The sequence below is a fragment of the Oncorhynchus mykiss genome, chromosome 30 (assembly GCF_013265735.2).
Source record: "Oncorhynchus mykiss isolate Arlee chromosome 30, USDA_OmykA_1.1, whole genome shotgun sequence".
NCBI lineage: Eukaryota > Metazoa > Chordata > Actinopteri > Salmoniformes > Salmonidae > Oncorhynchus > Oncorhynchus mykiss.
The window spans coordinates 10,869,756-10,897,462 of NC_050570.1; the positions used below are offsets into that span (position 1 = coordinate 10,869,756).

Sequence of the window (27,707 nt, forward strand, 5' to 3'; positions counted from 1 at the left end):
AATATTTTCTAGTGTCCCGTGAAATCAAATTCCTTGCTCACGTAAGAACCTGAAGTCATCAGGAACCTCTTTGTCTCTGAAATCATGACATCATCTGTGTCTCTGAGCTGGATTGAACCATTGGGAAACAGCTCCTTCTATAGAGTAGAATGGACTGATGGCAGTAGAGATATGAATTGAACTACCATTGAGACAGCCTTTAATGTAACTGAGCTGACTGCTGGAGTGCAGTACAGACTCATAGTTGCTGCAGTCGCTGCTGATAAGACTACTGAAGGATTACTCATCATGTTTAACCAGTATATCTGTCAGTCACTGTTGTTTTGGTTCACATAATTTTCTCTTTTGAAGGGAGTGTAGACTCCAACTGATCCAGAATATTTAGGAAATGTGTTTATCTGCAATCAACTGCAAAATTGGGCTTGGATAGTATGATTAAGTGCTTGTCCTTTATTGAAAACTAATTTTTTTGTCCCCAAAACGTTTCATGTCATTGATAATGCTTACTATCTTTAAATGTGTTTTTAGAGGTACCATTTTTGTGTCCTACATACTGACCTTAAATGTATGTAGAATTAGCATGCTTCTGATCATATATATATAGACTGTATGGTGATTACCATGAATAATAATGATTCTGGTGATCTTTTCCCAAAATATAACTTTCTTGCACGCACAGAGCCTGCAGTCATCAGGAACCTGACTGTCACTGAAATCACAACATCATCTGTGTCTCTGAGCTGGATTGAACCATTGGGAAACAGCTCCTTCTATAGAGTAGAATGGACTAATGGCAGTAGAGATATGAATACAACTACCAATGTGACAGCCTTTAATGTAACTGAGCTGACTGCTGGAGTGAAATACACATTCAGGGTCACTGCAGTGGCTGGTGATAATATAACTGAAGGAAAAGCTCAGGAGAAAGCACTCTTTACAAGTAAGCCTTTTCATTGGAATGGTCTTAATATTTTCTCTGAAGTGGAACCATGTAATGATTATGTTAATATCTGTATTTAACAATGATAGGGCAATAAGAGGAAGGGTAAGGTCCTCTTTCTTTTTTGGAATCAAAAGTGTTGAAATCCTGGGATAGAGTACTGTAGGTAGGTACTAGGTAATCCAATGGTGTGTTCTTCTCCCAAAATGTACATTTCTTGCATGCACAGAACCTGAAGTCATCAGGAACCTTAGTGTCTCTGAAATCACAACATCATCTGTGTCTCTAAGCTGGATTGAACCATTGGGAAACAGATCCTTCTATAGAGTAGAATGGACTAATGGCAGTAGAGACATGAATACAACTACCAATGAGACAGCTTTTAACGTACCTGAGCTGACTGCTGGAGTGAAGTACACATTCAGGGTCACTGCAGTGGCTGGAGATGAGATGACTGAAGGCAAAAATATCAGTGTTTCACTCTTTACAAGTAAGATGAAGTTTAAATTGTCTGGACTCTATTTCTTAACTGCTTTATGCAACGTTCTGTATTTGATATTTTTGAGTTGCAGAACTCTTGGTCTTAACGGACATTTTTCATGTCTAGAGGCTGATCCATACCTCTGGGTAGTGGATATTAGAGGCTGATCCATCCCTCTGGGTAGTGGATATTAGAGGCTGATCCATCCCTCTGGGTAGTGGATATTAGAGGCTGATCCATCCCTCTGGGTAGTGGATATTAGAGGCTGATCCATCCCTCTGGGTAGTGGATATTAGAGGCTGATCCATCCCTCTGGGTAGTGGATATTAGAGGCTGATCCATCCCTCTGGGCAGTGGATATTAGAGGCTGATCCATCCCTCTGGGAAGTGTATATTAGAGGCTGATCCATCCCTCTGGGTAGTGTATATTAGAGGCTGATCCATCCCTCTGGGTAGTGGATATTAGAGGCTGATCCATACCTCTGGGCAGTGTATATTAGAGGCTGATCCATCCCTCTGGGAAGTGTATATTGTAGCATTTAAAGGCCCAGTGCAGTCAACATTTAGATTGTTGTGTTTTATATATATTTCCACACTATGAGGTTGGAATAATACTATGAAATTGTGAAAATTATGATCATGCCTTTTTAGTGTAAGAGCTGTTTGGAATGTCAGTCTGTTTTGGTTGGGTGACTTTTTGGCCTGAATGGTGACATATCCAGGAGCTAAATGTATTAAAAATATTAAAAATATTATCCAGTTTTCAGTTTTCCCCTCCCCACTCAGACCACTCCCAGACATTCCAAGCTAAATTCTTCCTTGAGAAATTGCTCTTTGCTGACAAGCTATTTTTGTTTGTTTTTGAACATTTGAATTGAAAACAATGACAGTAAGGTACCGAATTGTTACCCAGAAAATATTCAATATTGAGAAACAAATGGCTACATTGGACTTTTAATACAGATGTCTTTCAAGATATAATATTTTCTAGTGTCCCGTGAAATCAAATTCCTTGCTCACGTAAGAACCTGAAGTCATCAGGAACCTCTTTGTCTCTGAAATCATGACATCATCTGTGTCTCTGAGCTGGATTGAACCATTGGGAAACAGCTCCTTCTATAGAGTAGAATGGACTGATGGCAGTAGAGATATGAATTGAACTACCATTGAGACAGCCTTTAATGTAACTGAGCTGACTACTGGAGTGCAGTACAGACTCATAGTTGCTGCAGTCGCTGCTGATAAGACTACTGAAGGATTACTCATCATGTTTAACCAGTATATCTGTCAGTCACTGTTGTTTTGGTTCACATAATTTTCTCTTTTGAAGGGAGTGTAGACTCCAACTGATCCAGAATATTTAGGAAATGTGTTTATCTGCAATTAAATGTCACGAATTGTGAAAAACTGAGTTTAAATGTATTTGGCTAAGGTGTATGTAAACTTCCAACTTCAGCTGTATATAAAATCGAGCACACAGCCATAGACCAACATTGGCAGTAGACGGTTCTGTGCTGCCAACTTCGTTGCAACAGTTTGGGGAAGGCCCTTTCCTGTTTCAGCATGACAAAGCCCTTGTGCACAAAGCGAGGTCCATACAGAAATGGTTTTTCAAGATCGGTGTAGAAGTATTTGACTGGCCTGCACAGATCCCTGACCTCAACCCCATCAAACACCTTTGGGATGAATTGGAACTCGAACTGCGAGACAGGCCTCATCGCCCAACATCAGTGCTCGACCTCACTAATGCTCTTGTCGCTGACTGGAAGAAAGTGCCCGCAGCAATGTTTCAAGATCTAGTGGAAAGCCTTCTCAGAAGAGTGGAGGCTGATATAGCAGCAAAGGGGGGTCAACTCCATATTAATGCCCATGATTTTGGAATTAGATGTTTGACGAGCAGGTGTCCACTTACTTTTGGTCATATAGTTTATATTATATTCTTAGTTACAATAAAAGTGACTCCAAAATGACGTAATACATTAATTATCATTCATTTCTATTAGGCACAAAATAATCTGAAACACAACCAAAACAAATATTAAATGCATCCAACACATTTTTAAAGTCACAACCTTGTTCCAGCCATTGCGTGCTCTGAATATGGGACCAAATATTTAGCATTTTACTACTTTAATACACATTTTGGTCCACTAAAATGAGGGGGGGGGGGGACTATGTACAAAAAGTGCTGTAATTTCTAAACGGATCATCTGATATGGATGAAAATATCCTCAAATTAAATTTGACTGTCTGCAAATTTACCTCATTCAAAGTGCTGGAGTACAGAGCCAAAACAAAATGAAAATATGTCACTGTCCCAATACTTTTGGAGCTCACTGTATATATTTTATTGTATCATATTTTTTGGAGTGCGGCAACAATTTGCTAAATGAATATAGGGGAAACACTGCATGTTTTGCTTCATATCTTTGTTCAGAAGTTCTTGTTTATTTGATGGTATTTTTATCAAAGACTAGTGTTGAGTGACATTTGTTTGGTCGAGATTTACACAAACTCTCTCACAATGTGTGCTGGATTGCACAAGTCAGTCAATGTCAATATTTGAAGACACTCTAGTGTCTTTTGTTCCTCAAATCCCCTTTCTTGCACACACAGAGCCCGCAATCATCAGAAACCTCATGTCCACTGAAATCACAACATCATCTGTGTTTCTGAACTGGACTGAACCATTCGGAAACAGATCCTTCTACAGAGTAGAATGGACTGATAGCAATACCAGTGGCAGTCAGAATACCCCAGAAACCTCTTTTAATGTTACTGCTCTCACTGCTGGAGTGCAGTACTTCTTCACAGTCACTGCAGTGGCTGGAGATAACACAACTGTAGGACAGAGCAAGACAGTTTCTAAGTATACAAGTAAGTAACTCAGATACTTTAGTGTTGGATTGTTTCAATGCCACAGATACTATTCATATTTATTGATACATTAGTTGTTTTGATCCAAGAACATGATGATTTGAAAGTTGCCTTGTCTATGTAGAATGAATTGATGGCAGTAGAGATATGAATGAAACTACCAATGAGGCGCCTTTAACTTAACTGAGCTGACTGCTGGAGTGAAGTACACATTCAGGGTGCTTGCAATTAATGGGGATGAGATGACTGAAGGCAATATTTGATATTATTGAGTTGCGGAACTCTTGGTGTTAACGGACATTTTTCATGTCTAGAGGCTGATCCATCCCTCTGGGTTGTGTATATTAGAGGCTGATCCATCCCTCTGGGAAGTGTATATTAGAGGCTGATCCATCCCTCTGGGTAGTGTATATTAGAGGCTGATCCATCCCTCTGGGTAGTGGATATTAGAGGCTGATCCATACCTCTGGGCAGTGTATATTAGAGGCTGATCCATACCTCTGGGCAGTGTATATTAGAGGCTGATCCATCCCTCTGGGAAGTGTATATTGTAGCATTTAAAGGCCCAGTGCAGTCAACATTTGGATTGTTGTGTTTTATATATATTTCCACACTATGAGGTTGGAATAATACTATGAAATTGTGAAAATTATGATCATGCCTTTTTAGTGTAAGAGCTGTTTGGAATGTCAGTCTGTTTTGGTTGGGTGACTTTTTGGCCTGAATGGTGACATATCCAGGAGCTAAATGTATTAAAAATATTAAAAATATTATCCAGTTTTCAGGTTTCCCCTCCCCACTCAGACCACTCCCAGACATTCCAAGCTAAATTCTTCCTTGAGAAATTGCTCTTTGCTGACAAGCTATTTTTGTTTGTTTTTGAACATTTGAATTGAAAACAATGACAGTAAGGTACCGAATTGTTACCCAGAAAATATTCAATATTGAGAAACAAATGGCTACATTGGACTTTTAATACAGATGTCTTTCAAGATATAATATTTTCTAGTGTCCCGTGAAATCAAATTCCTTGCTCACGTAAGAACCTGAAGTCATCAGGAACCTCTTTGTCTCTGAAATCATGACATCATCTGTGTCTCTGAGCTGGATTGAACCATTGGGAAACAGCTCCTTCTATAGAGTAGAATGGACTGATGGCAGTAGAGATATGAATTGAACTACCATTGAGACAGCCTTTAATGTAACTGAGCTGACTGCTGTAGTGAAGTACACATTCAGGGTCACTGCAGTGGCTGGAGATGAGATGACTGAAGGCAAAAATATCAGTGTTTCACTCTTTACAAGTAAGATGAAGTTTAAATTGTCTGGACTCTATTTCTTAACTGCTTTATGCAACGTTCTGTATTTGATATTTTTGAGTTGCAGAACTCTTGGTCTTAACGGACATTTTTCATGTCTAGAGGCTGATCCATACCTCTGGGTAGTGGGTATTAGAGGCTGATCCATCCCTCTGGGTAGTGGATATTAGAGGCTGATCCATCCCTCTGGGTAGTGGATATTAGAGGCTGATCCATCCCTCTGGGCAGTGGATATTAGAGGCTGATCCATCCCTCTGGGTAGTGGATATTAGAGGCTGATCCATACCTCTGGGTAGTGGATATTAGAGGCTGATCCATCCCTCTGGGTAGTGGATATTAGAGGCTGATCCATCCCTCTGGGAAGTGTATATTAGAGGCTGATCCATCCCTCTGGGTAGTGTATATTAGAGGCTGATCCATCCCTCTGGGTAGTGGATATTAGAGGCTGATCCATACCTCTGGGCAGTGTATATTAGAGGCTGGTTCATCACTCTGGGAAGTGTATATTGTAGCATTTAAAGGCCCAGTGCAGTCAACATTTAGATTGTTGTGTTTTATATATATTTCCACACTATGAGGTTGGAATAATACTATGAAATTGTGAAAATTATGATCATGCCTTTTTAGTGTAAGAGCTGTTTGGAATGTCAGTCTGTTTTGGTTGGGTGACTTTTAAGCCTGAATGGTGACATATCCAGGAGCTAAATGTATTAAAAATATTAAAAATATTATCCAGTTTTCAGTTTTCCCCTCCCCACTCAGACCACTCCCAGACATTCCAAGCTAAATTCTTCCTTGAGAAATTGCTCTTTGCTGACAAGCTATTTTTGTTTGTTTTTGAACATTTGAATTGAAAACAATGACAGTAAGGTACCGAATTGTTACCCAGAAAATATTCAATATTGAGAAACAAATGGCTACATTGGACTTTTAATACAGATGTCTTTCAAGATATAATATTTTCTAGTGTCCCGTGAAATCAAATTCCTTGCTCACGTAAGAACCTGAAGTCATCAGGAACCTCTTTGTCTCTGAAATCATGACATCATCTGTGTCTCTGAGCTGGATTGAACCATTGGGAAACAGCTCCTTCTATAGAGTAGAATGGACTGATGGCAGTAGAGATATGAATTGAACTACCATTGAGACAGCCTTTAATGTAACTGAGCTGACTGCTGGAGTGCAGTACAGACTCATAGTTGCTGCAGTCGCTGCTGATAAGACTACTGAAGGATTACTCATCATGTTTAACCAGTATATCTGTCAGTCACTGTTGTTTTGGTTCACATAATTCTCTCTTTTGAAGGGAGTGTAGACTCCAACTGATCCAGAATATTTAGGAAATGTGTTTATCTGCAATCAACTGCAAATTGGGCTTGGATAGTATGATTAAGTGCTTGTCCTTTATTGAAAACTAATTTTTTTGTCCCCAAAACGTTTCATGTCATTGATAATGCTTACTATCTTTAAATGTGTTTTTAGAGGTACCATTTTTGTGTCCTACATACTGACCTTAAATGTATGTAGAATTAACATGCTTCTGATCATATATATATAGACTGTATGGTGATTACCATGAATAATAATGATTCTGGTGATCTTTTCCCAAAATATAACTTTCTTGCACGCACAGAGCCTGCAGTCATCAGGAACCTGACTGTCACTGAAATCACAACATCATCTGTGTCTCTGAGCTGGATTGAACCATTGGGAAACAGCTCCTTCTATAGAGTAGAATGGACTAATGGCAGTAGAGATATGAATACAACTACCAATGTGACAGCCTTTAATGTAACTGAGCTGACTGCTGGAGTGAAATACACATTCAGGGTCACTGCAGTGGCTGGTGATAATATAACTGAAGGAAAAGCTCAGGAGAAAGCACTCTTTACAAGTAAGCCTTTTCATTGGAATGGTCTTAATATTTTCTCTGAAGTGGAACCATGTAATGATTATGTTAATATCTGTATTTAACAATGATAGGGTAATAAGAGGAAGGGTAAGGTCCTCTTTCTTTTTTGGAATCAAAAGTGTTGAAATCCTGGGATAGAGTACTGTAGGTAGATACTAGGTAATCCAATGGTGTGTTCTTCTCCCAAAATGTACATTTCTTGCATGCACAGAACCTGAAGTCATCAGGAACCTTAGTGTCTCTGAAATCACAACATCATCTGTGTCTCTAAGCTGGATTGAACCATTGGGAAACAGCTCCTTCTATAGAGTAGAATGGACTAATGGCAGTAGAGACATGAATACAACTACCAATGAGACAGCTTTTAACGTACCTGAGCTGACTGCTGGAGTGAAGTACACATTCAGGGTCACTGCAGTGGCTGGAGATGAGATGACTGAAGGCAAAAATATCAGTGTTTCACTCTTTACAAGTAAGATGAAGTTTAAATTGTCTGGACTCTATTTCTTAACTGCTTTATGCAACGTTCTGTATTTGATATTTTTGAGTTGCAGAACTCTTGATCTTAACGGACATTTTTCATGTCTAGAGGCTGATCCATACCTCTGGGTAGTGGATATTAGAGGCTGATCCATCCCTCTGGGTAGTGGATATTAGAGGCTGATCCATCCCTCTGGGTAGTGGATATTAGAGGCTGATCCATCCCTCTGGGCAGTGGATATTAGAGGCTGATCCATCCCTCTGGGTAGTGGGTATTAGAGGCTGATCCATCCCTCTGGGTAGTGGATATTAGAGGCTGATCCATCCCTCTGGGTAGTGGATATTAGAGGCTGATCCATCCCTCTGGGCAGTGGATATTAGAGGCTGATCCATCCCTCTGGGTAGTGGATATTAGAGGCTGATCCATACCTCTGGGTAGTGGATATTAGAGGCTGATCCATCCCTCTGGGTAGTGGATATTAGAGGCTGATCCATCCCTCTGGGAAGTGTATATTAGAGGCTGATCCATCCCTCTGGGTAGTGTATATTAGAGGCTGATCCATCCCTCTGGGTAGTGGATATTAGAGGCTGATCCATACCTCTGGGCAGTGTATATTAGAGGCTGATCCATCCCTCTGGGAAGTGTATATTGTAGCATTTAAAGGCCCAGTGCAGTCAACATTTAGATTGTTGTGTTTTATATATATTTCCACACTATGAGGTTGGAATAATACTATGAAATTGTGAAAATTATGATCATGCCTTTTTAGTGTAAGAGCTGTTTGGAATGTCAGTCTGTTTTGGTTGGGTGACTTTTTGGCCTGAATGGTGACATATCCAGGAGCTAAATGTATTAAAAATATTAAAAATATTATCCAGTTTTCAGTTTTCCCCTCCCCACTCAGACCACTCCCAGACATTCCAAGCTAAATTCTTCCTTGAGAAATTGCTCTTTGCTGACAAGCTATTTTTGTTTGTTTTTGAACATTTGAATTGAAAACAATGACAGTAAGGTACCGAATTGTTACCCAGAAAATATTCAATATTGAGAAACAAATGGCTACATTGGACTTTTAATACAGATGTCTTTCAAGATATAATATTTTCTAGTGTCCCGTGAAATCAAATTCCTTGCTCACGTAAGAACCTGAAGTCATCAGGAACCTCTTTGTCTCTGAAATCATGACATCATCTGTGTCTCTGAGCTGGATTGAACCATTGGGAAACAGCTCCTTCTATAGAGTAGAATGGACTGATGGCAGTAGAGATATGAATTGAACTACCATTGAGACAGCCTTTAATGTAACTGAGCTGACTGCTGGAGTGCAGTACAGACTCATAGTTGCTGCAGTCGCTGCTGATAAGACTACTGAAGGATTACTCATCATGTTTAACCAGTATATCTGTCAGTCACTGTTGTTTTGGTTCACATAATTTTCTCTTTTGAAGGGAGTGTAGACTCCAACTGATCCAGAATATTTAGGAAATGTGTTTATCTGCAATCAACTGCAAAATTGGGCTTGGATAGTATGATTAAGTGCTTGTTCTTTATTGAAAACTATTTTTTTTGTCCCCAAAACGTTTCATGTCATTGATAATGCTTACTATCTTTAAATGTGTTTTTAGAGGTACCATTTTTGTGTCCTACATACTGACCTTAAATGTATGTAGAATTAGCATGCTTCTGATCATATATATAGACTGTATGGTGATTACCATGAATAATAATGATTCTGGTGATCTTTTCCCAAAATATAACTTTCTTGCACGCACAGAGCCTGCAGTCATCAGGAACCTGACTGTCACTGAAATCACAACATCATCTGTGTCTCTGAGCTGGATTGAACCATTGGGAAACAGCTCCTTCTATAGAGTAGAATGGACTAATGGCAGTAGAGATATGAATACAACTACCAATGTGACAGCCTTTAATGTAACTGAGCTGACTGCTGGAGTGAAATACACATTCAGGGTCACTGCAGTGGCTGGTGATAATATAACTGAAGGAAAAGCTCAGGAGAAAGCACTCTTTACAAGTAAGCCTTTTCATTGGAATGGTCTTAATATTTTCTCTGAAGTGGAACCATGTAATGATTATGTTAATATCTGTATTTAACAATGATAGGGCAATAAGAGGAAGGGTAAGGTCCTCTTTCTTTTTTGGAATCAAAAGTGTTGAAATCCTGGGATAGAGTACTGTAGGTAGATACTAGGTAATCCAATGGTGTGTTCTTCTCCCAAAATGTACATTTCTTGCATGCACAGAACCTGAAGTCATCAGGAACCTTAGTGTCTCTGAAATCACAACATCATCTGTGTCTCTAAGCTGGATTGAACCATTGGGAAACAGCTCCTTCTATAGAGTAGAATGGACTAATGGCAGTAGAGACATGAATACAACTACCAATGAGACAGCTTTTAACGTACCTGAGCTGACTGCTGGAGTGAAGTACACATTCAGGGTCACTGCAGTGGCTGGAGATGAGATGACTGAAGGCAAAAATATCAGTGTTTCACTCTTTACAAGTAAGATGAAGTTTAAATTGTCTGGACTCTATTTCTTAACTGCTTTATGCAACGTTCTGTATTTGATATTTTTGAGTTGCAGAACTCTTGGTCTTAACGGACATTTTTCATGTCTAGAGGCTGATCCATACCTCTGGGTAGTGGGTATTAGAGGCTGATCCATCCCTCTGGGTAGTGGATATTAGAGGCTGATCCATCCCTCTGGGTAGTGGATATTAGAGGCTGATCCATCCCTCTGGGCAGTGGATATTAGAGGCTGATCCATCCCTCTGGGCAGTGGATATTAGAGGCTGATCCATCCCTCTGGGTAGTGGATATTAGAGGCTGATCCATACCTCTGGGCAGTGTATATTAGAGGCTTATCCATCCCTCTGGGTAGTGGATATCAGAGGCTGATCCATACCTCTGGGCAGTGGATATTAGAGTCTGATCCATACCTCTGGGCAGTTTATATTAGAGGCTGATCCATACCTCTGGGCAGTGGATATTAGAGGCTGATCCATACCTCTGGGCAGTGGATATTGTGGCCGTTAAAGGCTCAGTGTAGTCACGTGATTTTCCTGTGTATTGTATTTTTCTACACTGTGATGTTGGAATAACATTCTGAAATGCTGAAGATTATGTTAATTCCCTTTTAATGTAGGAGCTGTTTGAAAGAAAACGCCTGACATTTCAATCTGTTTTGGTGGGACAGAGTTTTGGCCTGCCCTGTGACATCACCCTGCGATACATTTCAAATAGAAACAGTTTCAAACCTCTCTGCCAATAACAGCTAGTTTAAAGTTTTCCCCAGCCCCACTCAGACCTCTACTAGACAGTCCCAGCTAATTTCCTGCTTGACAAATTGCTCTATTTGCGAAGAAGTTAAATTTGTAAAAAAAAAAATATATATAATGTTTTTTATTGAAAACATTCACAGTAAGTTACTTAATTGTTCCCCAGAAATGATTTGATATTGATAAAAACTGCGGCATTGTACTTTTAATACTGATGTCTTTGAAGATATATAATTGTCTAGTGTAGGCTTTTGCGGTATACCGTGTATACTGTGTACCGAGGTGTTATGAAATAGCCACGAGGTGGTTTTTCAATACCGCCAATACTGTTGAAACTATTTCTTTGAAGTTTTTCTATAGAGTTTCATATTTGTAGCTACTTTTTAAGTAAATACCTGCAGTCAACTTGTGCAATATGTTACAGATTAACGCAGATTGGGTTCTTTATTTCACCTGTCACATTATTTGACATTATTAAGCTTACCGTAGTTCCCCAGAATAGTTGAGCCAGTCACGTTTTACTTTATAAATAGCACAACTGGTGAGAGCGGGAGCCGGTAAGTCAAGCTGTGTATTGACAGGGGTTGTGTTTTATATTGAAAGTCACCAGTTGTTTTTTGCTTCAACAGAGTTGCCAGGGATGTGCAACTATAGTTTTCCTTCACAGAAAGTACATTAGTGCAACACATTCGGCAGAAAATAGCTTATTTTTCATCAGATTTTTTTATTTTTTTTATTTAACCTTTATTTAACCAGGTAGGCAAGTTGAGAACAAGTTCTCATTTACAATTGCGACCTGGCCAAGATAAAGCAAAGCAGTTCGACAGATACAACGACACAGAGTTACACATGGAGTAAAACAAACATACAGTCAATAATACAGTATAAACAAGTCTATATACGATGTGAGCAAATGAGGTGAGATAAGGGAGGTAAAGGCAAAAAAGGCCATGTTGGCAAAGTAAATACAATATAGCAAGTAAAACACTGGAATGGTAGATTTGCAATGGGAGAATGTGCAAAGTAGAAATTAAAATAATGGGGTCCAAAGGAGCAAAATAAATAAATAAATAAAATACAGTAGGGAAAGAGGTAGTTGTTTGGGCTAAATTATAGGTGGGCTATGTACAGGTGCAGTAATCTGTGAGCTGCTCTGACAGTTGGTGCTTAAAGCTAGTGAGGGAGATAAGTGTTTCCAGTTTCAGAGATTTTTGTAGTTTGTTCCAGTCATTGGCAGCAGAGAACTGGAAGGAGAGGCGGCCAAAGAAAGAATTGGTTTTGGGGGTGACTAGAGAGATATACCTGCTGGAGCGTGTGCTACAGGTGGGAGATGCAATGGTGACCAGCGAGCTGAGATAAGGGGGGACTTTACCTAGCAGGGTCTTGTAGATGACATGGAGCCAGTGGGTTTGGCGACGAGTATGAAGCGAGGGCCAGCCAACGAGAGCGTACAGGTCGCAATGGTGGGTAGTATATGGGGCTTTGGTGACAAAACGGATTGCACTGTGATAGACTGCATCCAATTTGTTGAGTAGGGTATTGGAGGCTATTTTGTAAATGACATCGCCAAAGTCGAGGATTGGTAGGATGGTCAGTTTTACAAGGGTATGTTTGGCAGCATGAGTGAAGGATGCTTTGTTGCGAAATAGGAAGCCAATTCTAGATTTAACTTTGGATTGGAGATGTTTGATATGGGTCTGGAAGGAGAGTTTACAATCTAACCAGACACCTAAGTATTTGTAGCTGTCCACGTATTCTAAGTCAGAGCCGTCCAGAGTAGTAATGTTGGACAGGCGGGTAGGTACAGGTAGCGATCGGTTGAAGAGCATGCATTTAGTTTTACTTGTATTTAAGAGCAATTGGAGGCCACGGAAGGAGAGTTGTATGGCATTGAAAATTGCCTGGAGGGTTGTCAACACAGTGTCCAAAGAAGGGCCAGAAGTATACAGAATGGTGTTGTCTGCGTAGAGGTGGATCAGAGACTCACCAGCAGCAAGAGCGACCTCATTGATGTATACAGAGAAGAGAGTCGGTCCAAGAATTGAACCCTGTGGCACCCCCATAGAGACTGCCAGAGGTCCGGACAGCAGACCCTCCGATTTGACACACTGAACTCTATCAGAGAAGTAGTTGGTGTACCAGGAGAGGCAATCATTTGAGAAACCAAGGCTGTCGAGTCTGCCGATGAGGATGTGGTGATTGACAGAGTCGAAAGCCTTGGCCAGATCAATGAATACGGCTGCACAGTAATGTTTCTTATCGATGGCGGTTAAGATATCATTTAGGACGAGATGAGACCAGAAGCGCAATGCTATTTGGCTGGTAGGCTAAATCAGCTTACAAAGAAAAAGTACAGTCTTTTCTTACAAAAACTTTTCTAGCCATCATATTTCTAATGTTTATCATAGAGAGAATGTATCCAGCTACTTCTCCTAATGTTTTTCTTAAAGTTAATCTTACATTTTACCAAAGAAAAGTACGCTGGCTACACTGAGAAAAGTGCTGGAGTAAAGTAGCCGCACATCAGTCAGAGCTCCTCTGTCTGCTGGTAGAATGCCCGTTCATGTGCAACTGAAGCGCAACATTTGTCTGATGCTGAGCAGAAATCACAATAAGAATCATTTTAGATCCGCGTTTACAAAATGCAGCAAGATATTTCTTATGCATTTATATATTTTTCTTGTGTGTATAACTAAGAATTCTGCATTAATGCGACCCCTAAGTTTATTTAGCTAGTTGTCTAAGTAAGTGACTGAATTTATAAGGTGATGGGACATCATATTGTGTTGTCTTTCTGCCGTGTTTGAAAAGTTAAAGGCCTTTTGGATGAGTTATCTGTACAGCTGCCACAACTATCTTTCGATTTCCTTGAGTTTTTTCTCCTGTCTGTTCTCGGCCCGTATTTTTCTCCCCCATCAGCCCGTCTGCTTCCATCTTCTTCGAGCAGAGCAGGCAGTCCCGTTGCCCTAGCAACTCCGGACTCCACACAGACACAGCATTTACACCTGCTGCTCCAGAGCCAGTACTGTTAATTTGCACAATGTCTCTTGTTCACATTCGCTTGCAAATGTCCAAACTCACCAAAAATTACAATCGGTATCTCCTATATATGTATAAGTATTGAGCTGGACTGCCTGTCTCTTAATAAAAAATGCTTTCGTTTGTGCTCGTTGGCATATTTAGCTAGCAGTCTCTATGGAAATTTGCTATCATTTGTGCTAATTTTGTTAGCATTCTGGTAACAGACTCCCAAAGGGCTTCTAATTTCTTGGCGCCCCCTTCTGTACTAAGCCTGTAATACCGTAAATTCCTGCCTGAGAGAAGGACGTTATGATGATATACAAATCTGAATACCGCCCAACCCTTGTCTAGTGTCCCCTAAAATCACCTTTCTTGCTCACGTACAACCTGAAGTCATCAGGAACCTCTTTGTCTCTGAAATCATGACATCAATTGTGTCTCTGAGCTGGATTGAACCATTAGGAAACAGCTCCTTCTATAGAGTAGAATGGACTGATGGCAGTAGAGATATGAATTGAACTACCATTGAGACAGCCTTTAATGTAACTGAGCTGACTACTGGAGTGCAGTACAGACTCATAGTTGCTGCAGTCGCTGCTGATAAGACTACTGAAGGATTACTCATCATGTTTAACCAGTATATCTGTCAGTCACTGTAGTTTTGGTTCACATAATTTTCTCTTTTGAAGGGAGTGTAGACTCCAACTGATCCAGAATATTTAGGAAATGTGTTTATCTGCAATCAACTGCAAAATTGGGCTTGGATAGTATGATTAAGTGCTTGTCCTTTATTGAAAACTAATTTTTTTGTCCCCAAAACGTTTCATGTCATTGATAATGCTTACTATCTTTAAATGTGTTTTTAGAGGTACCATTTTTGTGTCCTACATACTGACCTTAAATGTATGTAGAATTAGCATGCTTCTGATCATATATATATAGACTGTATGGTGATTACCATGAATAATAATGATTCTGGTGATCTTTTCCCAAAATATAACTTTCTTGCACGCACAGAGCCTGCAGTCATCAGGAACCTGACTGTCACTGAAATCACAACATCATCTGTGTCTCTGAGCTGGATTGAACCATTGGGAAACAGCTCCTTCTATAGAGTAGAATGGACTAATGGCAGTAGAGATATGAATACAACTACCAATGTGACAGCCTTTAATGTAACTGAGCTGACTGCTGGAGTGAAATACACATTCAGGGTCACTGCAGTGGCTGGTGATAATATAACTGAAGGAAAAGCTCAGGAGAAAGCACTCTTTACAAGTAAGCCTTTTCATTGGAATGGTCTTAATATTTTCTCTGAAGTGGAACCATGTAATGATTATGTTAATATCTGTATTTAACAATGATAGGGTAATAAGAGGAAGGGTAAGGTCCTCTTTCTTTTTTGGAATCAAAAGTGTTGAAATCCTGGGATAGAGTACTGTAGGTAGATACTAGGTAATCCAATGGTGTGTTCTTCTCCCAAAATGTACATTTCTTGCATGCACAGAACCTGAAGTCATCAGGAACCTTAGTGTCTCTGAAATCACAACATCATCTGTGTCTCTAAGCTGGATTGAACCATTGGGAAACAGCTCCTTCTATAGAGTAGAATGGACTAATGGCAGTAGAGACATGAATACAACTACCAATGAGACAGCTTTTAACGTACCTGAGCTGACTGCTGGAGTGAAGTACACATTCAGGGTCACTGCAGTGGCTGGAGATGAGATGACTGAAGGCAAAAATATCAGTGTTTCACTCTTTACAAGTAAGATGAAGTTTAAATTGTCTGGACTCTATTTCTTAACTGCTTTATGCAACGTTCTGTATTTGATATTTTTGAGTTGCAGAACTCTTGGTCTTAACGGACATTTTTCATGTCTAGAGGCTGATCCATACCTCTGGGTAGTGGATATTAGAGGCTGATCCATCCCTCTGGGTAGTGGATATTAGAGGCTGATCCATCCCTCTGGGTAGTGGATATTAGAGGCTGATCCATACCTCTGGGTAGTGGATATTAGAGGCTGATCCATCCCTCTGGGCAGTGGATATTAGAGGCTGATCCATACCTCTGGGTAGTGGGTATTAGAGGCTGATCCATCCCTCTGGGTAGTGGATATTAGAGGCTGATCCCTCCCTCTGGGTAGTGGATATTAGAGGCTGATCCATACCTCTGGGTAGTGGATATTAGAGGCTGATCCATCCCTCTGGGTAGTGGATATTAGAGGCTGATCCATCCCTCTGGGAAGTGTATATTAGAGGCTGATCCATCCCTCTGGGTAGTGTATATTAGAGGCTGATCCATCCCCCTGGGTAGTGGATATTAGAGGCTGATCCATACCTCTGGGCAGTGTATATTAGAGGCTGATCCATCCCTCTGGGAAGTGTATATTGTAGCATTTAAAGGCCCAGTGCAGTCAACATTTAGATTGTTGTGTTTTATATATATTTCCACACTATGAGGTTGGAATAATACTATGAAATTGTGAAAATTATGATCATGCCTTTTTAGTGTAAGAGCTGTTTGGAATGTCAGTCTGTTTTGGTTGGGTGACTTTTTGGCCTGAATGGTGACATATCCAGGAGCTAAATGTATTAAAAATATTAAAAATATTATCCAGTTTTCAGTTTTCCCCTCCCCACTCAGACCACTCCCAGACATTCCAAGCTAAATTCTTCCTTGAGAAATTGCTCTTTGCTGACAAGCTATTTTTGTTTGTTTTTGAACATTTGAATTGAAAACAATGACAGTAAGGTACCGAATTGTTACCCAGAAAATATTCAATATTGAGAAACAAATGGCTACATTGGACTTTTAATACAGATGTCTTTCAAGATATAATATTTTCTAGTGTCCCGTGAAATCAAATTCCTTGCTCACGTAAGAACCTGAAGTCATCAGGAACCTCTTTGTCTCTGAAATCATGACATCATCTGTGTCTCTGAGCTGGATTGAACCATTGGGAAACAGCTCCTTCTATAGAGTAGAGTGGACTGATGGCAGTAGAGATATGAATTGAACTACCATTGAGACAGCCTTTAATGTAACTGAGCTGACTGCTGGAGTGCAGTACAGACTCATAGTTGCTGCAGTCGCTGCTGATAAGACTACTGAAGGATTACTCATCATGTTTAACCAGTATATCTGTCAGTCACTGTTGTTTTGGTTCACATAATTCTCTCTATTGAAGGGAGTGTAGACTCCAACTGATCCAGAATATTTAGGAAATGTGTTTATCTGCAATCAACTGCAAAATTGGGCTTGGATAGTATGATTAAGTGCTTGTCCTTTATTGAAAACTATTTTTTTTGTCCCCAAAACGTTTCATGTCATTGATAATGCTTACTATCTTTAAATGTGTTTTTAGAGGTACCATTTTTGTGTCCTACATATTGACCTTAAATGTATGTAGAATTAGCATGCTTCTGGTCATATATATAGACTGTATGGTGATTACCATGAATAATAATGATTCTGGTGATCTTTTCCCAAAATATAACTTTCTTGCACGCACAGAGCCTGCAGTCATCAGGAACCTGACTGTCACTGAAATCACAACATCATCTGTGTCTCTGAGCTGGATTGAACCATTGGGAAACAGCTCCTTCTATAGAGTAGAATGGACTAATGGCAGTAGAGATATGAATACAACTACCAATGTGACAGCCTTTAATGTAACTGAGCTGACTGCTGGAGTGAAATACACATTCAGGGTCACTGCAGTGGCTGGTGATAATATAACTGAAGGAAAAGCTCAGGAGAAAGCACTCTTTACAAGTAAGCCTTTTCATTGGAATGGTCTTAATATTTTCTCTGAAGTGGAACCATGTAATGATTATGTTAATATCTGTATTTAACAATGATAGGGTAATAAGAGGAAGGGTAAGGTCCTCTTTCTTTTTTGGAATCAAAAGTGTTGAAATCCTGGGATAGAGTACTGTAGGTAGATACTAGGTAATCCAATGGTGTGTTCTTCTCCCAAAATGTACATTTCTTGCATGCACAGAACCTGAAGTCATCAGGAACCTTAGTGTCTCTGAAATCACAACATCATCTGTGTCTCTAAGCTGGATTGAACCATTGGGAAACAGCTCCTTCTATAGAGTAGAATGGACTAATGGCAGTAGAGACATGAATACAACTACCAATGAGACAGCTTTTAACGTACCTGAGCTGACTGCTGGAGTGAAGTACACATTCAGGGTCACTGCAGTGGCTGGAGATGAGATGACTGAAGGCAAAAATATCAGTGTTTCACTCTTTACAAGTAAGATGAAGTTTAAATTGTCTGGACTCTATTTCTTAACTGCTTTATGCAACGTTCTGTATTTGATATTTTTGAGTTGCAGAACTCTTGGTCTTAACGGACATTTTTCATGTCTAGAGGCTGATCCATACCTCTGGGTAGTGGATATTAGAGGCTGATCCATCCCTCTGGGTAGTGGATATTAGAGGCTGATCCATCCCTCTGGGTAGTGGATATTAGAGGCTGATCCATCCCTCTGGGCAGTGGATATTAGAGGCTGATCCATCCCTCTGGGAAGTGTATATTAGAGGCTGATCCATCCCTCTGGGTAGTGTATATTAGAGGCTGATCCATCCCTCTGGGTAGTGGATATTAGAGGCTGATCCATACCTCTGGGCAGTGTATATTAGAGGCTGATCCATCCCTCTGGGAAGTGTATATTGTAGCATTTAAAGGCCCAGTGCAGTCAACATTTAGATTGTTGTGTTTTATATATATTTCCACACTATGAGGTTGGAATAATACTATGAAATTGTGAAAATTATGATCATGCCTTTTTAGTGTAAGAGCTGTTTGGAATGTCAGTCTGTTTTGGTTGGGTGACTTTTTGGCCTGAATGGTGACATATCCAGGAGCTAAATGTATTAAAAATATTAAAAATATTATCCAGTTTTCAGTTTTCCCCTCCCCACTCAGACCACTCCCAGACATTCCAAGCTAAATTCTTCCTTGAGAAATTGCTCTTTGCTGACAAGCTATTTTTGTTTGTTTTTGAACATTTGAATTGAAAACAATGACAGTAAGGTACCGAATTGTTACCCAGAAAATATTCAATATTGAGAAACAAATGGCTACATTGGACTTTTAATACAGATGTCTTTCAAGATATAATATTTTCTAGTGTCCCGTGAAATCAAATTCCTTGCTCACGTAAGAACCTGAAGTCATCAGGAACCTCTTTGTCTCTGAAATCATGACATCATCTGTGTCTCTGAGCTGGATTGAACCATTGGGAAACAGCTCCTTCTATAGAGTAGAATGGACTGATGGCAGTAGAGATATGAATTGAACTACCATTGAGACAGCCTTTAATGTAACTGAGCTGACTACTGGAGTGCAGTACAGACTCATAGTTGCTGCAGTCGCTGCTGATAAGACTACTGAAGGATTACTCATCATGTTTAACCAGTATATCTGTCAGTCACTGTTGTTTTGGTTCACATAATTTTCTCTTTTGAAGGGAGTGTAGACTCCAACTGATCCAGAATATTTAGGAAATGTGTTTATCTGCAATCAACTGCAAAATTGGGCTTGGATAGTATGATTAAGTGCTTGTCCTTTATTGAAAACTATTTTTTTTGTCCCCAAAACGTTTCATGTCATTGATAATGCTTACTATCTTTAAATTTGTTTTTAGAGGTACCATTTTTGTGTCCTACATACTGACCTTAAATGTATGTAGAATTAGCATGCTTCTGATCATATATATATAGACTGTATGGTGATTACCATGAATAATAATGATTCTGGTGATCTTTTCCCAAAATATAACTTTCTTGCACGCACAGAGCCTGCAGTCATCAGGAACCTGACTGTCACTGAAATCACAACATCATCTGTGTCTCTGAGCTGGATTGAACCATTGGGAAACAGCTCCTTCTATAGAGTAGAATGGACTAATGGCAGTAGAGACATGAATACAACTACCAATGAGACAGCTTTTAACGTACCTGAGCTGACTGCTGGAGTGAAGTACACATTCAGGGTCACTGCAGTGGCTGGAGATGAGATGACTGAAGGCAAAAATATCAGTGTTTCACTCTTTACAAGTAAGATGAAGTTTAAATTGTCTGGACTCTATTTCTTAACTGCTTTATGCAACGTTCTGTATTTGATATTTTTGAGTTGCAGAACTCTTGGTCTTAACGGACATTTTTCATGTCTAGAGGCTGATCCATACCTCTGGGTAGTGGATATTAGAGGCTGATCCATCCCTCTGGGTAGTGGATATTAGAGGCTGATCCATCCCTCTGGGTAGTGGATATTAGAGGCTGATCCATCCCTCTGGGCAGTGGATATTAGAGGCTGATCCATCCCTCTGGGCAGTGGATATTAGAGGCTGATCCATCCCTCTGGGTAGTGGATATTAGAGGCTGATCCATACCTCTGGGCAGTGTATATTAGAGGCTTATCCATCCCTCTGGGTAGTGGATATCAGAGGCTGATCCATACCTCTGGGCAGTGGATATTAGAGTCTGATCCATACCTCTGGGCAGTTTATATTAGAGGCTGATCCATCCCTCTGGGCAGTGGATATTAGAGGCTGATCCATACCTCTGGGCAGTGGATATTGTGGCCGTTAAAGGCTCAGTGTAGTCACGTGATTTTCCTGTGTATTGTATTTTTCTACACTGTGATGTTGGAATAACATTCTGAAATGCTGAAGATTATGTTAATTCCCTTTTAATGTAGGAGCTGTTTGAAAGAAAACGCCTGACATTTCAATCTGTTTTGGTGGGACGGAGTTTTGGCCTGCCCTGTGACATCACCCTGCGATACATTTCAAATAGAAACAGTTTCAAACCTCTCTGCCAATAACAGCTAGTTTAAAGTTTTCCCCAGCCCCACTCAGACCTCTACTAGACAGTCCCAGCTAATTTCCTGCTTGACAAATTGCTCTATTTGCGAAGAAGCTAAATTTGTAAAAAAAAAAATATATATAATGTTTTTTATTGAAAACATTCACAGTAAGTTACTTAATTGTTCCCCAGAAATGATTTGATATTGAGATAAAAACTGCGGCATTGTACTTTTAATACTGATGTCTTTGAAGATATATTATTGTCTAGTGTAGGCTCTTGCGGTATACCGTGTGTACTGTGTACCGAGGTGTTATGAAATAGCCACGAGGTGGTTTTTCAATACCGCCAATACTGTTGAAACTATTTCTTTGAAGTTTTTCTATACAGTTTCATATTTGTAGCTACTTTTTAAGTAAATACCTGCAGTCAACTTGTGCAATATGTTACAAGATAACGCAGATTGGGTTCTTTATTTCACCTGTCACACTATTTGACATTATTAAGCTTACCGTAGTTCCCCAGAATAGTTGAGCCAGTCACGTTTTACTTTATAAATAGCACAACTGGTGAGAGCGGGAGCCGGTGAGTCAAGCTGTGTATTGACAGGGGTTGCGTTTTATATTGAAAGTCACCAGTTGTTTTTTGCGTCAACAGAGTTGCCAGGGATGTGCAACTATAGTTTTCCTTCACAGAAAGTACATTAGTGCAACACATTCGGCAGAAAATAGCTTATTTTTCATCAGATGAGACCAGAAGCGCAATGCTATTTGGCTGGTAGGCTAAATCAGCTTACAACGAAAAAGTACAGTCTTTTCTTACAAAAACTTTTCTAGCCATCATATTTCTAATGTTTATCATAGAGAGAATGTATCCAGCTACTTTTCCTAATGTTTTTCTTAAAGTTAATCTTACATTTTACCAAAGAAAAGTACGCTGGCTACACTGAGAAAAGTGCTGGAGTAAAGTAGCCGCACATCAGTCAGAGCTCCTCTGTCTGCTGTTAGAATGCCCGTTCATGTGCAACTGAAGCGCAACATTTGTCTGATGCTGAGCAGAAATCACAATAAGAATCATTTTAGATCCGCGTTTACAAAATGCAGCAAGATATTTCTTATGCATTTATATATTTTTCTTGTGTGTATAACTAAGAATTCTGCATTAATGCGACCCCTAAGTTTATTTAGCTAGTTGTCTAAGTAAGTGACTGCATTTATAAGGTGATGGGACATCATATTGTGTTGTCTTTCTGCCGTGTTTGAAAAGCCTTTTGGATGAGTTATCTGTACAGCTGCCACAACTATCTTTCGATTTCCTTGAGTTTTTTCTCCTGTCTGTTCTCGGCCCGTATTTTTCTCCCCCATCAGCCCGTCTGCTTCCATCTTCTTCGAGCAGAGCAGGCAGTCCCGTTGCCCTAGCAACTCCGGACTCCACACAGACACAGCATTTACACCTGCTGCTCCAGAGCCAGTACTGTTCATTTGCACAATGTCTCTTGTTCACATTCGCTTGCAAATGTCCAAACTCACCAAAAATTACAATCGGTATCTCCTATATATGTATAAGTATTGAGTTGGACTGCCTGTCTCTTAATAAAAAATGCTTTCGTTTGTGCTCGTTGGCATATTTAGCTAGCAGCCTCTATGGAAATTTGCTATCATTTGTGCTAATTTTGTTAGCATTCTGGTAACAGACTCCCAAAGGGCTTCTAATTTCTTGGCGCCCCCTTCTGTACTAAGCCTGTAATACCGTAAATTCCTGCCTGAGAGAAGGACGTTATGATGATATACAAATCTGAATACCGCCCAACCCTTGTCTAGTGTCCCCTAAAATCACCTTTCTTGCTCACGTACAACCTGAAGTCATCAGGAACCGCGCTGTCTCTGAAATCCAGACATCTTCTGTGTCTCTGAGCTGGATTGAACCATTGGAAAAATGCTCCTTCTATAGAGTAGAGTGGACTGATGGCAGTAGAGATATGAATTGAACTACCATTGAGACAGCCTTTAATGTAACTGAGCTGACTACTGGAGTGCAGTACAGACTCATAGTTGCTGCAGTCGCTGCTGATAAGACTACTGAAGGATTACTCATCATGTTTAACCAGTATATCTGTCAGTCACTGTTGTTTTGGTTCACATAATTCTCTCTTTTGAAGGGAGTGTAGACTCCAACTGATCCAGAATATTTAGGAATTGTGTTTATCTGCAATCAACTGCAAAATTGGGCTTGGATAGTATGATTAAGTGCTTGTTCTTTATTGAAAACTCATTTTTTTGTCCCCAAAACGTTTCATGTCATTGATAATGCTTACTATCTTTAAATATGTTTTTAGAGGTACCATTTTTGTGTCCTACATACGTACCTTAAATGTATGTAGAATTAGCATGCTTCTGATCATATATATAGACTGTATGGTGATTACCATGAATAATAATGATTCTGGTGATCTTTTCCCAAAATATAACTTTCTTGCACGCACAGAGCCTGAAGTCATCAGGAACCTGACTGTCACTGAAATCACAACATCATCTGTGTCTCTGAGCTGGATTGAACCATTGGGAAACAGCTCCTTCTATAGAGTAGAATGGACTAATGGCAGTAGAGATATGAATACAACTACCAATGTGACAGCCTTTAATGTAACTGAGCTGACTGCTGGAGTGAAATACACATTCAGGGTCACTGCAGTGGCTGGTGATAATATAACTGAAGGAAAAGCTCAGGAGAAAGCACTCTTTACAAGTAAGCCTTTTCATTGGAATGGTCTTAATATTTTCTCTGAAGTGGAACCATGTAATGATTATGTTAATATCTGTATTTAACAATGATAGGGTAATAAGAGGAAGGGTAAGGTCCTCTTTCTTTTTTGGAATCAAAAGTGTTGAAATCCTGGGATAGAGTACTGTAGGTAGATACTAGGTAATCCAATGGTGTGTTCTTCTCCCAAAATGTACATTTCTTGCATGCACAGAACCTGAAGTCATCAGGAACCTTAGTGTCTCTGAAATCACAACATCATCTGTGTCTCTAAGCTGGATTGAACCATTGGGAAACAGATCCTTCTATAGAGTAGAATGGACTGGTGGCAGTAGAGACATGAATACAACTACCAATGAGACAGCTTTGAACGTAACTGAGCTGACTGCTGGAGTGAAGTACACATTCAGGGTCACTGCAGTGGCTGGAGATGAGATGACTGAAGGCAAAAATATCAGTGTTTCACTCTTTACAAGTAAGATGAAGTTTAAATTGTCTGGACTCTATTTCTTAACTGCTTTATGCAACGTTCTGTATCTGATATTTTTGAGTTGTAGAACTCTTGGTCTTAACGGACATTTTTCATGTCTAGAGGCTGATCCATACCTCTGGGTAGTGGATATTAGAGGCTGATCCATCCCTCTGGGTAGTGGATATTAGAGGCTGATCCATCCCTCTGGGTAGTGGATATTAGAGTCTGATCCATACCTCTGGGCAGTGGATATTAGAGGCTGATCCATACCTCTGGGCAGTGGATATTGTGGCCGTTAAAGGCTCAGTGTAGTCACGTGATTTTCCTGTGTATTGTATTTTTCTACACTGTGATGTTGGAATAACATTCTGAAATGCTGAAGATTATGTTAATTCCCTTTTAATGTAGGAGCTGTTTGAAAGAAAACGCCTGACATTTCAATCTGTTTTGGTGGGACGGAGTTTTGGCCTGCCCTGTGACATCACCCTGCGATACATTTCAAATAGAAACAGTTTCAAACCTCTCTGCCAATAACAGCTAGTTTAAAGTTTTCCCCAGCCCCACTCAGACCTCTACTAGACAGTCCCAGCTAATTTCCTGCTTGACAAATTGCTCTATTTGCGAAGAAGCTAAATTTGTAAAAAAATAAATATATATAATGTTTTTTATTGAAAACATTCACAGTAAGTTACTTAATTGTTCCCCAGAAATGATTTGATATTGAGATAAAAACTGCGGCATTGTACTTTTAATACTGATGTCTTTGAAGATATATTATTGTCTAGTGTAGGCTCTTGCGGTATACCGTGTATACTGTGTACCGAGGTGTTATGAAATAGCCACGAGGTGGTTTTTCAATACCGCCAATACTGTTGAAACTATTTCTTTGAAGTTTTTCTATACAGTTTCATATTTGTAGCTACTTTTTAAGTAAATACCTGCAGTCAACTTGTGCAATATGTTACAAGATAACGCAGATTGGGTTCTTTATTTCACCTGTCACACTATTTGACATTATTAAGCTTACGGTAGTTCCCCAGAATAGTTGAGCCAGTCACGTTTTACTTTATAAATAGCACAACTGGTGAGAGCGGGAGCCGGTGAGTCAAGCTGTGTATTGACAGGGGTTGCGTTTTATATTGAAAGTCACCAGTTGTTTTTTGCGTCAACAGAGTTGCCAGGGATGTGCAACTATAGTTTTCCTTCACAGAAAGTACATTAGTGCAACACATTCGGCAGAAAATAGCTTATTTTTCATCAGATGAGACCAGAAGCGCAATGCTATTTGGCTGGTAGGCTAAATCAGCTTACAACGAAAAAGTACAGTCTTTTCTTACAAAAACTTTTCTAGCCATCATATTTCTAATGTTTATCATAGAGAGAATGTATCCAGCTACTTTTCCTAATGTTTTTCTTAAAGTTAATCTTACATTTTACCAAAGAAAAGTACGCTGGCTACACTGAGAAAAGTGCTGGAGTAAAGTAGCCGCACATCAGTCAGAGCTCCTCTGTCTGCTGGTAGAATGCCCGTTCATGTGCAACTGAAGCGCAACATTTGTCTGATGCTGAGCAGAAATCACAATAAGAATCATTTTAGATCCGCGTTTACAAAATGCAGCAAGATATTTCTTATGCATTTATATATTTTTCTTGTGTGTATAACTAAGAATTCTGCATTAATGCGACCCCTAAGTTTATTTAGCTAGTTGTCTAAGTGACTGCATTTATAAGGTGATGGGACATCATATTGTGTTGTCTTTCTGCCGTGTTTGAAAAGCCTTTTGGATGAGTTATCTGTACAGCTGCCACAACTATCTTTCGATTTCCTTGAGTTTTTTCTCCTGTCTGTTCTCGGCCCGTATTTTTCTCCCCCATCAGCCCGTCTGCTTCCATCTTCTTCGAGCAGAGCAGGCAGTCCCGTTGCCCTAGCAACTCCGGACTCCACACAGACACAGCATTTACACCTGCTGCTCCAGAGCCAGTACTGTTCATTTGCACAATGTCTCTTGTTCACATTCGCTTGCAAATGTCCAAACTCACCAAAAATTACAATCGGTATCTCCTATATATGTATAAGTATTGAGTTGGACTGCCTGTCTCTTAATAAAAAATGCTTTCGTTTGTGCTCGTTGGCATATTTAGCTAGCAGCCTCTATGGAAATTTGCTATCATTTGTGCTAATTTTGTTAGCATTCTGGTAACAGACTCCCAAAGGGCTTCTAATTTCTTGGCGCCCCCTTCTGTACTAAGCCTGTAATACCGTAAATTCCTGCCTGAGAGAAGGACGTTATGATGATATACAAATCTGAATACCGCCCAACCCTTGTCTAGTGTCCCCTAAAATCACCTTTCTTGCTCACGTACAACCTGAAGTCATCAGGAACCGCGCTGTCTCTGAAATCCAGACATCTTCTGTGTCTCTGAGCTGGATTGAACCATTGGAAAAATGCTCCTTCTATAGAGTAGAGTGGACTGATGGCAGTAGAGATATGAATTGAACTACCATTGAGACAGCCTTTAATGTAACTGAGCTGACTACTGGAGTGCAGTACAGACTCATAGTTGCTGCAGTCGCTGCTGATAAGACTACTGAAGGATTACTCATCATGTTTAACCAGTATATCTGTCAGTCACTGTAGTTTTGGTTCACATAATTCTCTCTTTTGAAGGGAGTGTAGACTCCAACTGATCCAGAATATTTAGGAAATGTGTTTATCTGCAATCAATTGCAAAATTGGGCTTGGATAGTATGATTAAGTGCTTGTTCTTTATTGAAAACTCATTTTTTTGTCCCCAAAACGTTTCATGTCATTGATAATGCTTACTATCTTTAAATATGTTTTTAGAGGTACCATTTTTGTGTCCTACATACGTACCTTAAATGTATGTAGAATTAGCATGCTTCTGATCATATATATAGACTGTATGGTGATTACCATGAATAATAATGATTCTGGTGATCTTTTCCCAAAATATAACTTTCTTGCACGCACAGAGCCTGAAGTCATCAGGAACCTGACTGTCACTGAAATCACAACATCATCTGTGTTTCTGAACTGGACTGAACCATTCGGAAACAGATCCTTCTTCAGAATTGAATGGACTGATGGCAATACCAGTGGCAGTCAGAATACCCCAGAAACCTCTTTTAATGTTACTGCTCTCACTCCTGGAGTGCAGTACTTCTTCACAGTCACTGCAGTGGCTGGAGATAACACAACTGTAGGACAGAGCAAGACAGTTTCTAAGTATACAAGTAAGTAACTCAGATACTTTAGTGTTGGATTGTTTCAATGCCACAGATACTATTCGTATTC

General features: G+C 39.8%; 1 protein-coding gene across 1 annotated transcript in view; it reads left to right on the forward strand.

The window, feature by feature from the left end:
- LOC110521306 (receptor-type tyrosine-protein phosphatase beta) overlaps positions 1-27,707 on the forward strand; it is a 120,749-nt gene that overhangs the window by 70,000 nt on the left and 23,042 nt on the right. Inside the window, exons 11-23 of the mRNA XM_036968573.1 lie at positions 4,038-4,298; positions 7,251-7,511; positions 7,741-8,001; positions 9,785-10,045; positions 10,275-10,535; positions 15,350-15,610; positions 15,840-16,100; positions 17,850-18,110; positions 18,340-18,600; positions 20,148-20,408; positions 23,643-23,903; positions 24,133-24,393; positions 27,386-27,646. Of these exons, the coding sequence (XP_036824468.1) occupies positions 4,038-4,298; positions 7,251-7,511; positions 7,741-8,001; positions 9,785-10,045; positions 10,275-10,535; positions 15,350-15,610; positions 15,840-16,100; positions 17,850-18,110; positions 18,340-18,600; positions 20,148-20,408; positions 23,643-23,903; positions 24,133-24,393; positions 27,386-27,646 (3,393 nt within the window). The remainder of the gene's footprint in view (positions 1-4,037; positions 4,299-7,250; positions 7,512-7,740; positions 8,002-9,784; positions 10,046-10,274; positions 10,536-15,349; positions 15,611-15,839; positions 16,101-17,849; positions 18,111-18,339; positions 18,601-20,147; positions 20,409-23,642; positions 23,904-24,132; positions 24,394-27,385; positions 27,647-27,707) is intronic.